The sequence below is a fragment of the Anolis carolinensis genome, chromosome 4 (assembly GCF_035594765.1).
Source record: "Anolis carolinensis isolate JA03-04 chromosome 4, rAnoCar3.1.pri, whole genome shotgun sequence".
In the NCBI taxonomy this organism is placed as follows: Eukaryota; Metazoa; Chordata; class Lepidosauria; order Squamata; family Dactyloidae; genus Anolis; species Anolis carolinensis.
Window position 1 is genome coordinate 135,199,573 of NC_085844.1, and position 13,937 is coordinate 135,213,509.

The 13,937-nt window shown below is 39.7% G+C and overlaps 1 protein-coding gene across 8 annotated transcripts in view; it reads right to left on the bottom strand.

The window, feature by feature from the left end:
- Positions 1–13,937, bottom strand: part of LOC100555853 (protocadherin beta-14) — a 154,872-nt gene that overhangs the window by 39,468 nt on the left and 101,467 nt on the right. Inside the window, exon 1 of one of the 8 annotated variants that reach the window (XM_016993041.2) lies at positions 204–4,182. The exons of the other annotated variants lie outside the window; for them this stretch is intronic. Within the exon in view, the coding sequence (XP_016848530.2) occupies positions 204–2,615 (2,412 nt within the window). The 5' untranslated portion in view covers positions 2,616–4,182. Of the gene's footprint in view, positions 1–203; positions 4,183–13,937 lie in introns of those variants that run through there. 8 annotated transcript variants of the gene reach the window in all.

Consider the following 13,937-nt stretch of genomic DNA (forward strand, 5'->3'; position numbering starts at 1 on the left):
AATCCCTCACAAAGATGATTCTATATGCGAAGAAGACAATTTGCCCCACTTTCCCCCTTTTCCCAGTTTTTCCCAGCTCCATTTGATGAAATTCTATGAATCATGAAATATTATATGTGATGGCAGAGCATGAGGATGATTTCTTATCATACCATGTAAACTCATAAAATATTTTAAAAATAGAAAAATATTTATTCTCTCACCTGTTCCTTTGATTGACTGTTTTCCAAACAATTGGGAAAGTCTTGAGTACCAGAAGAGGTCTTGTGGTTCACAGGGAGGTTTGAATCCGCAACAGAAAACACAGGAATGAGAGGCCGAAGAAATCGGAAATCACTGGTCAGGGATCCATTGGTTAAACACGCATCATACTGATAATTCCTGGAAAGTGATCCACTCTGAGAATCAGTACAGTTCTCTGGAAGAGGAGGTGGGAACTGAGGAGCAGCAGCAATAAAACTGCTTCCATGGTCTTTTTTGCATATTTTGATACCAATAAAGGAAACAATGCAAAGTAAGAAGACAAAAGAGACAGATGCCAGGCAGATAACTAGATACATGGTCAAGGTTTGTTCATCTTCAGGGTCCTGGTGACGGACGTCCACCACCTTCAGATACGGGTCAGAAAAACCATCCACCAGAAGAATATTGAGTGTTGCAGTGCTGGTCTGAAGAAGGACACCACTGTCTCTGACCACAACAATAAGCCTTTGTTTGCTAATGTCACGTTCGGTCAGTGGTCTCCTGGTTCTCACTTCTCCATTCTGGGCTCCTATGCTGAAAAGACCAGGGTCTGTAGCCTTCAGAATTTCATAGGAAAGCCAAGAGTTCTGACCAGAATCTCCATCCACAGCCACCACTTTGGTGACCAAGTAGCCAGCTTCTGCCATTTTGGGAAGCAGTTCATTGCAGGGGTGTGTGCTGTTCTGAAGGGGATACAGGAAGAAGGGAGCATTGTCATTTTCATCTATGACCACAACTCGAACAACAACATCAGACTTCAGGGGAGGGATACCACCATCAGTCGCTCTCACTGTAACTGCAAAATCTTTAATCTTCTCATAATCCAAAGATCTCAGTGCATACATGTTTCCTGTTTCTGAGTTGATGGAGATGTAAGAGACTGCAGGGTCATCACCAAATTCCCCTGGCAATAGTGTGTAGATCAATTTGGCATTTTGTTCTGTGTCCAGATCAACAGCATGGACTGAGCCAATCAGCAGCCCTGGAATATTATTTTCTCGTATTGTCATTTCAAATAAAGACTTGTCAAATACTGGGGAATTGTCATTGACATCAGAGATCTGCACATGTATTGTTCTTGATGAGGTGAGCTTAGGAGAGCCCCGATCAACAGCTGTGATAGTGACATTGTAATCAGAGATTTTCTCTCTATCCAGGGGACTTTGAATCACTAGCTGGTAGTAGTTCTTCTTTGTGGATGTTAAAACAAAGGGAAGGTTCATCTCAACAGAGCACACAACTTTGCCATTGTCTCCAAAATCCTGATCTGTAACACTTAAGAAAGCAAGCACTGTGTTCAGAGGTGAATCTTCTTGAATCACATTTGTCAGAGATATGACTGAAATGTCTGGGGTATTGTCATTTACGTCCTCTACCTCTAACAGGACCTTGCAGTGCCCAGATAGTCCTCCACCATCAGTTGCTTTGATGTTCATGTCATAACTGGTTTCTTTTTCAAAATCAATTTTTCCTGAAACAGTGATTTCTCCAGTCATTTCATTCAAATTAAATAAATTACGTATTTTTTCAGGCACGCGATGGAAGGAATAGGTGATCTTTGAATTTGATCCAAAATCCAAATCTCTGGCTTCCACTTTGGAAACCAGAGTACCCTTAGGACTATTTTCTTTTAATTTTACTTTGTATTCAGACTGAGTAAACTGAGGTGCATTATCATTGTTATCTAGGACTTTAATATTTATACGAGCTGTGCCTGTTCTTTGTGGCATCCCTCCATCAACAGCCATAAGTGTCAATCCAAGGAATGGCTCTTTTTCCCTGTCTAGGGTTTTCTCCAGAATAAGATCCACATATATGCTTCCATCTGTATCGTTTTCTATACCTAACTTGAAATGCTTGTTGGGGCTGAGGGTGTAGTTCTGGATGGTATTTTCCCCCAGATCTTCATCTTGAGCAGATTCCAAAGGGAATCTCATATCTCTAGGAACATTCTCAGGGACTTCTATGTCAAATTCATGTTTAGAGAATTTTGGAGCATTATCATTCACATCTTCTATCTTGATCTCAATGCTATACAGCTCTAAGGGGTTTTGCAGCACAATTTCAGATTGTAGTAAGCAGGGCTCTGTCTGGCCACATAAGTTCTCTCTGTCTATTTTGTCATTTATCAGCAGATTTCCAGACTGGGCATCAAGGAGGAAATACTTCTTAGATGTTTTGGAAACTAGCTGAGCTCTGCGAGCAGAGAGCTCCCCATTTCCCAGTTTCAGATCCTTCAGCACATTCGCCACCAGGGATCCAAATTTCTTCTCCTCAGGCACAGAATACTGAATTGAAACGCACAATACTTCAGTCACAGAGAACAATAGCAAAAGATACAGACCTTGTTTGTTCTTCAAGCAATCTTCCATGGTTCAGAATTCACTCCTCTTTCTTCAGTATCCTTCCCAATACAAAAACAATGACTGATAGGAAAATATTTTTGACTAAAGTGCTGATTGCTCCATTAAACGTTATCTTTTCATAGCAGAAAAATGTGGTTCCGCTGTGAGCTGCTGAGAATTGCATCAGCAATTAAAAATCTGAGTTCCAAGCAATCCTTTTGCCTATGCTGCCATCATGTGGCTAAGGAAAAATAAATCAGGACACATATTTCTCATTGAAAGATTATTTAGAATACAAACAACTGGGCAGGATAGGGATTATTGCCGACATTCTTTTTAAAAAAAATAAAGATTGCCTAGCAAATATTGGGAAAATTTATGAAAGTATGGCAATTTGGATGAGATATATATAGGAAAATAGTCAATGCCCTTTCCGTTGCAAACTTCACATTTTAAACACTTACTTTAAACATTTTTGTTTTCCGATTTTTATAAGCATAATGGTTTATGGACAGACAGATAACACTCAAATAAATGTACACAGATGTAACAGCAGTTCTATAACGGTGACACTGATGGTTTGGCAACAAAGAGACATTTAAGTAGTCACTCCTGCAACAAAGTCAGACTTTAGTGATACATACTCTCACTGTTTCCAGATTTTGCAGATAACAAATGTCCCTTTCTCTCTGTGATAGGTTTTGTGAAACAACTCTCCCTTTTATGCTGGGAAAATATAGAATGGACAGAAGAGGACAGACGGATTCATAAAGTTTTCACGAAATAACCATATGGAAAGCAACACCATATTTACTCTATGAACAGAAACAAAGTTATACAAGTGAAAATTGATACTGAAAGAAAAGTTTAAAAAACACATGCATAGCAAATAGTCATGATTTTTGGGGGGGGGGGGGGGGAAGAGGCCTCAGAAACTGGAACTTGCTGTTCAGGGAGCATCTTGCTAAGCACAACTAAGTTTTTGGACTTGGAAAGCAATTTTGTTCCAGAATCAATTTGGTTTTCTGGTAATAAGATCCTACAGGGAAATTGTATGCAGAGTTATAAGTTCTCAGGAATCTCTTTTTTTTCTGGATCATATTAGCAATAAATATCAGTACAGAAAAGAACTGCCAAGCATATGATCAAACACAGAGTTAAATACACTCTCAATTCATCCACATTTTTCCTTCATGAGGGAAATTTTAATACCATTCATCTTGAAGCAGAATCGCCTTTTATCTCACTATCACATTCTTTTTTCCCCATGTCACTTTTTCAACAATAGAGCTATTGCTTTAGTATTCCATCATTCTTTGGGTCAATTTATCCTTCCTTAAGGTGAACCCACCACATTTTCATTCATTGGATGACATACTCCTTTTCTCTAGTACCCTAAATTTCAACACAATCTTTATACTTGAAGTGTCACCACATGCATGGTGGCTCTCATGTCAGTGAGGCAGTTAACTGGCTTTACTTGAAACATACTACTCAAGTGCTTACGTATTTAGGGGATAATGTTCTCCATTCCTGGGGCTAGAGTAAAGAAGGGGAACCAGGAAAACACAGTTACACCATGTCTCCTGGATCATCAGCTGGGAGCCCCTCCCCTGAGCAACAATATAGTACTATATAATATTAATATTGTGCTATGCTAATAATATAATATATTGTATATACATATAATATTGATAATCATATTATAATGTAATACAATATAATACTACTAATAATACAATATAACAGTATATTACATATTACAGGTAATATTACTAATAATATTGCAGTATAGTGGTATAGTACAATATAGTACTATATAATACTAATATTGTGCTATTCTAATAACATAATATATTGCATGTACATATAACTTGTAAACCACGCTGAGTTCCCTTTGGAGTTAGAAGGGCGGGATATAAATGTCGCAAATAAATAAATAATAAATCTTGGATGACATCTTTAAAATGCAGATTAAAATGTGTAGTCGATTAACATAGAGTCAACATCACCAACTGCCGCCCTATATGCCAACTGTGACGATCGAACAAAGGGAATTATACTGCCACCTCCCACTTGTAGTAAGACCATTCAAGTTTTCACTGAGGCCCCATCTACACTGTCAGTTTTAGAATGCAGGTTAATTGCATTGAAATCGATTATATAGCAATGTTGACTGGCTGGATCTATATTGTCATATAACCTAGTTTCAGAATGCAGATGAACTACTTTGAACTGGATTATATGAGTCTACACTGACATATAATCCAGTTCAATGCAGTTCAATCTAAATTATATGAGTCTATGCTGACAGTATAATCCAAACTGCATTATACAGCAGTGTAGATGAGGCCACTGATTCTATGGTTTAGCTACTATCAGAATCTCTACTTAATCTACTTTCACCTACTTTTATATAAGGTTATTATTTTTGTCTTTCTTTCTTCCCCTCCCTCCACGCCCCCCCCCCCCCCCGCATTTGACAAAAAGACACAGAGAAAACACTCCCACTGAGTGCCATCAGCTGACTGACTGGCCTGAGAGGATGGAGGGGAAGGAAAGGAAGAATCAGAAGATGCAAAGGAATAGCCAACTAGCAAGGTTTATGTGCACAATTCTTATGTGCCATTGAATCAGCCTGATTACTTTTCTGCACACTACATTAGCCAGCAAATCCATTTTTATTAGTTTTTGTTTCATGGTTTTAAAATTTGAGAGTGCATTAAACTTGGTGGCACATTTGACTTGAGTAAATATGGCACCCTGAACTTTGAAAGGTATCAGGACATCCTTGGGGAACTAAGGACCTCAACACACTGAAGTCGAGACGCATCTTCTTGCTTCTCTGAGATGCCTGTATTGCAGAAAAGCCCATCAAATGATGCAGACCTGGCAGGCTCCACTGGGCTCCATGCCAGCAGTGCAGAGACACATAGCCCAGAGGAGTCAGGTGTACAGTGTACAGTGTACAGTGTTCCCTCACTAGTTCGCAGTTCACTTTTTGCGGATTCGCTGTGTAACGAAGTGTGATTTTTTATTTACAGATGCCATGTTTAACTGTGTTTTTAAAAGGGTTAATATTTCAGTTACTCAGCACTCAGAGTTGGTTGCCATGGAGAAGGGGGCAGAGCCAACTGGGTTAGCTGAAGAGAGAGCAGAATTTGGAGGGAACTCAGTCAGTCAGTCAGTCAGTCTGTGGTCAGAGAACTACAGGGAAGGTTGATTTTAGTCTGGGCTCTGGTGAAGCTCAGGGAAGGTTGATCCTAAGTTAGGGGATCAGGGATAAAATAAGTTTGGCAACTTATTTTAAGGTAGTCTGTAATTGGAGGAATTGCAGTTAAGACTGATTCTCAGTTGGAGAATCAGGGTTGCTCAAAAGGTTGGATTTTGAGTCAAGTCTAAAATAAGTTTGGTGACTTATTTTAAGGTAGTATGTCTCCTGACTAGGAACAGATATTCTGTGATTGAAATTCACACATCTAAAAGGATTCCCCCCTGCCTGAAATCTCCACACACTGTTTCATGGTTTTTCAATAAACTCTAAAATAATATTATAAATAATAATAAAAAATTCAATTTACAGCCTAAGGAAGAGAGGAAGGAGAAGCCAAAGGGAGAGAAAAGGAACCCAAGCGGCAACAGGAGGAAAAAGAGGTGATTTATCAACACACGATTGGTTGATAAAGACTTAAAATAGTGTATAACTACTAAAATAAGGTATAAATATTAAAATAAATATAGTGTCCCTACTTTGTGGATTTTCATTTATTGTAGGTGTTCCTGGAACGTAACCCCAACGATAAGTGAGGGAACACTGTACACCCGACTCCTCATAGAAGAGGAAGCGGGAGGAAGCAAGGGACAGTGGGGAGATATCGTGGAAAGGGATAACACGACCCCCCCCCCATGACCCTCAACTATAAGGTAACAAAGCGTGATGCTGCCCCACGGTTTCCCCCACTCTCCCCTGCTGTCCCCTGGCTTCTTTGCCTCAATGTGATGAGGTCTTAAGATAGAGCTTTTAAGTTCACAATAAAACCTGAGCAGATTCATCATCCCATGAGAGTCCCCAGCTCTTAGTGACAGAGAAAAACCTCTCTGGAATCGTACACACTACAAGGATTAAATAAGTTATAGATATTAATAACAGCTATTTGTGGTTCAAACCAGACATATTACAAGAGATCAGTAGCCTAAATAGCAATTCTGTAAAGGTAGGAAAGTTGTTAATAATTATGAAACAACAACAAGTGTGTTGTATTTAGAATGTAAAGAAGAAAGAATGTAGTAAGGAGAGGTTGCATATTATAGCACAGAAAAATGATACTAAAAGCAGAAGTAGTATATTCTCTCCTTATATCTAGCAAGAAAGCCTAAATAGCATGTAGCTTTTCTGTAAGACTCTGAATGACTCCCACCCATGGGAGAAAAGTAGGATAATAATAATAATAATAATAATAATAATAATAATAATAATAATAATAATAATGTGCCAGGACCAGGAACAACAGGAAGTGAGCAAAATCTAGCCCTAGGAAGAGAAATTCACTCCTGGAAGAGTTATCATTGGGAAAAGGTGTCTCCACTGGAGCTTTCTTACCACTCCTTGTTTCCACAACAAGCCAAATTTTTAAACATCAATTATCATAGGGACACAAAGTGAGGTGACATCTTCTGAACAAGGGCATAGACAGCAAAAGAAGAAAGGAAAATATAAATTCGAAACTAGTAATATAGTACCTGCAGATGAATTTCTTTTGCAAGGACTTCAAATAAACAGATCACTCAATTGCTGCACCTCTCTCTAGCACAAGAGTACATAACTTGTGGGTCTTCCAGATGTGAAGCTCACTCAATTTATATCTTACAACCATAAGAAATCCTCCCTCATCAACAATGCATCATCCAAAACATATACTTTCCCATGGTATTGGAAGATGAAAAGTAGTGATCTCAGTGAAGGAGAAAGTGTTTCCAACCCATAGAAAATTATGTTTCAAATATGATTTTTCTCTTGAAATATGTACCTTGTACTTTTACACAGTTACTAGGCTCTCTAGACCTTTGTGTATAATTACCCACTGCTGGATACTGAACTCTAGACAACAAGTGGAAAGATGCATATTTAGCTAGGTACATAGGCAAGGGTTTATATTTGAGAGCAAGTATGTCAACACATGGTCTGTGATCTCTAGCATCCACAAGACATGCCACAGAAGCCTGTAAAGACTATATGATCACTCTCTACTCATTATAGATATAAATATAAAGAGAAATGTAAGGGAAGAAACCAATCTGGAACATTGCCAATGATCATGGAAAAGTCCATTCTAATGACAGACCAACCTGCATTATGGAATTTTCAAAAATTCCAAAATATTCCCAAAACTAACCATTTCATTACCAATGGCAGAGCAATATAGAATAATTTTAAGAAGATATGGTCTCACCTGTTCCATTGATTTATTGTCTTCTGGGGAATGTGTAAGGTCATGAGAATTGGTTTTGTGGTTCGCAGGGAGGTTGGGATCCGCAACAGAAAACACAGGGATGAGAGGCCGGAGAAATCTGAACTCACTGCTCAGGGATCCATTGGTTAAACAAACATCATATTGATAATTCCTGGAAAGTGAACCACTCTGAGAATCAGTACAGTTCTCTGGAACAGCAGGTGGAAAATGAGGAGGGGCAACAATAAAACTACTTCCGTGGTCTTTCTTGCACATTTTGATTCCAACAAAGGAAACAATGCAAAGGAGAAACACAAAAGAGACAGATGCCAGGCAGATCACCAAATACATAGTCAAAGTTCCCTCATCTTCCGGGTCCTGCTGACGGACATCCACCACCTTCAAGTAAGGATCAGAAAAGCCATCCACCAGAAGAATATTCAGCATTGCAGTGCTGGTCTGAGGAGGGACACCATTGTCTCTGACTGCAATAACAAGCCTCTGTTTGCTGGTGTCTCTCTCAGTGAGTGGTCTCCTGGTTTTCACTTCTCCATTCTGGGCTCCTATGCTGAAAAGACCAGGGTCTGTGGCCTTCAGGAGTTCATAGGAAAGCCAAGAGTTCTGACCCGAGTCTCTATCCACAGCCACCACTTTGGTGATCAGGTAATCAGCTTCAGACATCTTGGGAAGCAGTTCATTGCAAGGGGATGTGCTATTTTGAAAGGGATACAGGAAGAAGGGAGTGTTGTCATTTTCATCAGTGACAATGATATGAATAATTGCATCTGAGGTCAAGGAAGGGGTGCCGTGATCTCTAACCCTCACGGGGACTTTAAAATCTTTTATCATTTCATAGTCTAGAGATCTGAGAGCATATATGTTTCCTGTTTCAGAGTTAATCGATATGTAGGAGGCCACAGTACCACCACTAATATTCCCAGACAAAAGGGAATAGGTCATCTTGGCGTTCTGCTCCATGTCCAGATCATCAGCATGTATAGAGCCAATGAGCAGTCCTGGAATATTATTCTCCTGGATCTGCATCTCAAATAAAGATTTGACAAATACTGGAGGGTTGTCATTGACATCTGAAATCTGCACATGAACAATTCTTGTTGAGGTGAGCCTAGGAGATCCACTGTCTGTCGCTATGATGGTGACATTATACTCAGCCATTTTCTCTCTATCCAGGAAACTTTGGGTCACAAGCTGGTAAAAGTTGTTGATGGTTGCTTTTAATACAAAGGGCAGGTTCATATCTACAGAGCAAAGTGTTTTTCCATTCTCTCCAGAGTCTTCATCTGTCACACTGAACAGGGCAACAAGTGTCTCAAGGGATGAATCTTCTGGCAAAGGGCTGTTGATGGAGATGACCGCTATTTCAGGGGCATTGTCATTCATGTCCTCGATCTCTACCAAAACATTACAGTGTCCAGAAAGACCCCCTCCATCAGTTGCTTTGACACTCATGTCATAACTGGTTTCTTTCTCATAATCTATTTCTCCCAAAACAGTGATTTCCCCAGTAATTTCATTCAATTGAAATAAATTACGTATTTTTTCAGGCACTTGATGGAAGGAGTAGGTGACCTGAGCATTTGACCCAAAATCCAAATCTCTGGCTTCCACTTTGGAAACCACAGTATCTTGAGGACTATTTTCTTTTAATATTACTTTGTATTCAGACTGAGTAAACTCGGGGGAGTTATCATTTATATCTAATAGTTTGATGTTTATTCGAACTGTGCCTGTTCTCTGTGGTATCCCTCCATCAACAGCCATAAGTGTCAGTCCAAAGAATGGCTCTTTCTCCCTATCTAAAGGTTTCTCCAGAATAAGGTCCACAGATTTGCTTCCATCCTTCTTGCTTTTCACACCCAAATGGAAATGCTCATTAGGACTAAGAGTGTAGTTTTGTATGCTGTTTCCCCCCAGATCTTCATCTTGAGCAGATTCTAAGGGAAATCTTGATTTTGGAGGGACATTTTCAGGAACTTCCAGCTCAAATTCCTTTTTAGAAAATTTGGGAGCATTGTCATTTATATCCTCCACCTTCATTTCAATACTGTAGATCTTCAGAGGGTTTTGGAGCACAATTTGAGAAAGCAGCAAGCAAGGCTCAGTCTGACTGCACAAGGTCTCTCTGTCTATTTTGTCATTTATGAGCAGATTTCCAGACTGAATATCAAAGTGGAAATACTGCTTAGAGCTCTTGGACACCAGCTGTGCTCTTCGAGCAGTGAGCTCCCCAACTCCCAGTTTTAGATCATTCAGAACATTGGTTACAAGAGATCCACTTCTCTTCTCTTCAGGCACAGTATAATGTATGGATGCACACAATACTTTAGTCACAGAGAACAAGAATAAAAGATACAGACCTTGTTTGTTCAAGAAGCAATCATCCATGGTTCAGGATTCTATTCTTTTTTCACTTTATAGTCCAAATATAGAGCCTTTCACTTTGACCCTGCCAAGAACCGTTGCAAAAATATTGTTTCCTCCTATCTAGATTCCTCCTCTGAATGTTATATTTTCATGAGAGACAAAAACTCTCCATCTTGTCTTTGACACAATTATCCTCACAGCTTCCTGGGCTTTTGTTTCCCTGAAGGTGAACATTTGGGTTTTGCAGTTATGTCTTTGCCTATATTGCCACCATGTGGCTGAATGTGATTGCAACCACTATAACTGTATGCTCTGAAAAGCTAAGTGTAACATTACAGACTTAGATTGTTAGCAGTAAAATAGCCCCGAAAATTATGGGAAACTTTATGAAATTGTTTCTCCATAAATAAGCAGTAGTTGTAAAAGGAAACAAAGCTTTTAGACCAAATATGTGAAGTAAAAATCATGGCTATATTTCTGTGTTCTTGGCCACCACTTGGTGACCAGGTAGCCAGCTTCTGATTAGCATCAGGTAATTTGAAGAGCAAGTGCTGTTCTGAACTGGGTAGAAGATGAACAGTATTGTTGTTTTCAACTAAGAAATGGACATGAACAAGAGCTTTGGAGTTCAATGGAGGACAATCTTTATCCACAGCCTGTATCACACAAAATCTTTAATTTCCTCATAATCTATAGGTCAGATACCATGCAGATTAACATTTTCAGAGCCGTTGGACATGTAAGACAATGGAGAGGGCATCCATCAAAATCTAACACAGTGGTAGAACCAGAAAAATATAAAGATGTGCTAGGACAGTGGTTCTCAACCTGTGGATCCCCAGATGTTTTGGCCTTCAACTCCCAGAAATCCTAACAGCTGGTAAACTGGCTGGGATTTCTGAGAGGTGTCGGCCAAAACACCTGGGGACCCACTGGTTGAGAAAGAAAATGTGGGATATGTGAATGCACAAATGACCACTCAAAGATCAGTTACACGTTAGCAACCTTTCTTTTTTCTTTATGGTCACTATGCATCACAAATATGGGTGCTAATAAGGAAGCAACTCACTTTGGTGGCAGGAGGCACATCAGGAGAAGACTGGCGGGCAGAACTGCCCTCCCAAAGTCCACATGGGAGTTCACCCTCATATTTAGGTGATAATGGTGAATGAAAGTCAAAGCTGACATCAACATTGCAGCACAACACAATTCTACCATGGGCACACCACACAATAGATGTAGCGTTTATCCTGATAACATAACTTCTAACACATTGGGTTGTTATATGTTTTCCGGGCTGTATGGCCATGTTCCAAAAGTATTCTCTCCTGACGTTTCGCCCACTTCTATGGCAGGCATCCTCTGAGGATGCCTGCCATAGATGTGGGTGAAACGTCAGGAGAGAATACTTCTGGAACATGGCCATACAGCCCGGAAAACATACAACAACCCTGTGATCCCAGCCATGAAAGCCTTCAACAACACATTCTAACACATTCTTCCAGGAAGAACTTGGCAAACCTTTGTTGATAATGTGATGACCCAGACCATGCATTTCGCAAATGTCTGTGGCAAGACTTTCATAAGGTCCTGATAAGTTGGCAAAGCATCTTTTGACTTTTTTTGTCTTACACAGAATGCTATTACTTTCCAAACATCCAAGCAATGTATGGAAAACTCCAGGTGAATAGGGGGAATGGAAAAGAAGGGAGAACAATGTCCTGGGAGATGGGAAGTCTGACACAAATAGAAAAGTTACATCGAGTCTCAATACCTCCTTGCTCTTATCCAATAGGGAGAATAGGTGAGAAGTACCTAAAATTCCAGGCTTAAGTGATATACCCCAAGAAGACAAGACAATTGAACATCTTTCTATCTGTAAACATTCTATATTTCCTAAACAGTCATGATTGGTTTTGTATTTATAGCACAATGAAATGGAATGTGTCTCTTCCCGGAACTACCATGTATACTACATATTTTTTTCCTTAAGGATTATAACATACCAGACTGCTCAGCAACTCCACAATGAGAACTTTTTGTAGCCATGTTATATTAAAGAGAGGCTGGGCCAAATACTTGTACTTGGGACTATCAATGAGTACAACTAAAAACTATTTGTATGCACTTTAAAAAGCAAACAGCACTATTTAAAAACAGTTAAAATAGTTTAAACCATAATTAAAAACAATAGAAAAGATAAATGAACAGCATATCCTATTAAGACCTCTTTCTGCTGCAGCAATTAAGAGAAACAGTCTTGCCTAAATAAAAAAGCATTTTCTTGCCAGCACAAAGAGTACAGAGAGAAAGCCAACCAAGCCTTCTGTATGGGGAAATTTCACAACCTGGGAGCAGCTACCAAAAAGACTCTGTCCATGTCCTCACTAAACATGCTGTTATGGTGGAATTGAAAGTCTCCCCATCTGTATCTTAAAACTTGAGCAAGATCATATAGGGAGATACAGTCCTTCTAATAGTCTGGATTCAAGTCATAAATGGCTTCAAAGGTCACAACTGGCACCTTGAGTTATGCTTGGAAACAATGATAGTGGAACTGTTCCAACAACGGAGTCATTGTTCCCTGTAACCAATCCTGATCAGCAGCCAAGATGCAGTCTAGATAACAGTTGGAAAGAGCTGAAGCGACCTTATGCAGAATGTATTAAATAAATCCAACTGGAATAGAATCAAGGTCTATGCCACTATAGCCATGTCTGACATGTCTGACAGTTGGACACTAGTTTTAGCTGTGCATTGCTGATACCTGGGCATCCAGGCTCAATCTAGACTGGAAGTAGAACCAATCTGAGAATCTGAAATTTCAGGAGTGTAAACCCTATCAAGCCCAGGCTAAATTCCTATACTTTGATCTGTCTTTCCCTGACTCATCTGAATTAAACCTTTTTTTTTTTGGATTCGGTGAATTCTTTGCAACAGATACTGATTTCCCAACAAAACAGCTTCTCTGGAGACAGACATAAGTATTATCAGTATATCAGTATTTCAGTGACACTGGAAATCAAAGCCTGCAACCTCTGCTTTGATGGAGATATTTAACAGCAGTGGTGGAGCTTATCTCTGAAGGGGATGAGTCTATCTATTGGGATGAGGTGGATTGGCTGCTCTTGTGGTGTATCTAATTCTTAACATCAATAAGACCAAGGTTCTCATTGTGGACTATAGAAAGAACAGACCAGGAATTCATCCCTTGGCCATAAAGGGAGACCAAGCTGAGCAGGTGGCCTATTAAGGAGGATCTAACCTGGAGCACTCATATGGCAGCGCTGGTTCAAAGGACCCAGGATAAACTGTACTACCTGAGACTTCTAAGGAACCAACAACTGAATGAAAAACTGCTGGTGACTTTCTACCACTGTGCTATAGAGAGTGTCCTAACCTACTGCATCTGCACATGGTTTGGTAACTGCACAATGGCAGATAGGAAGGTGCTCCAAAGGGTTGCCACTACTGCACAGAGAATAATTGGTTGCCCACTCACCTCTTTGGAAGA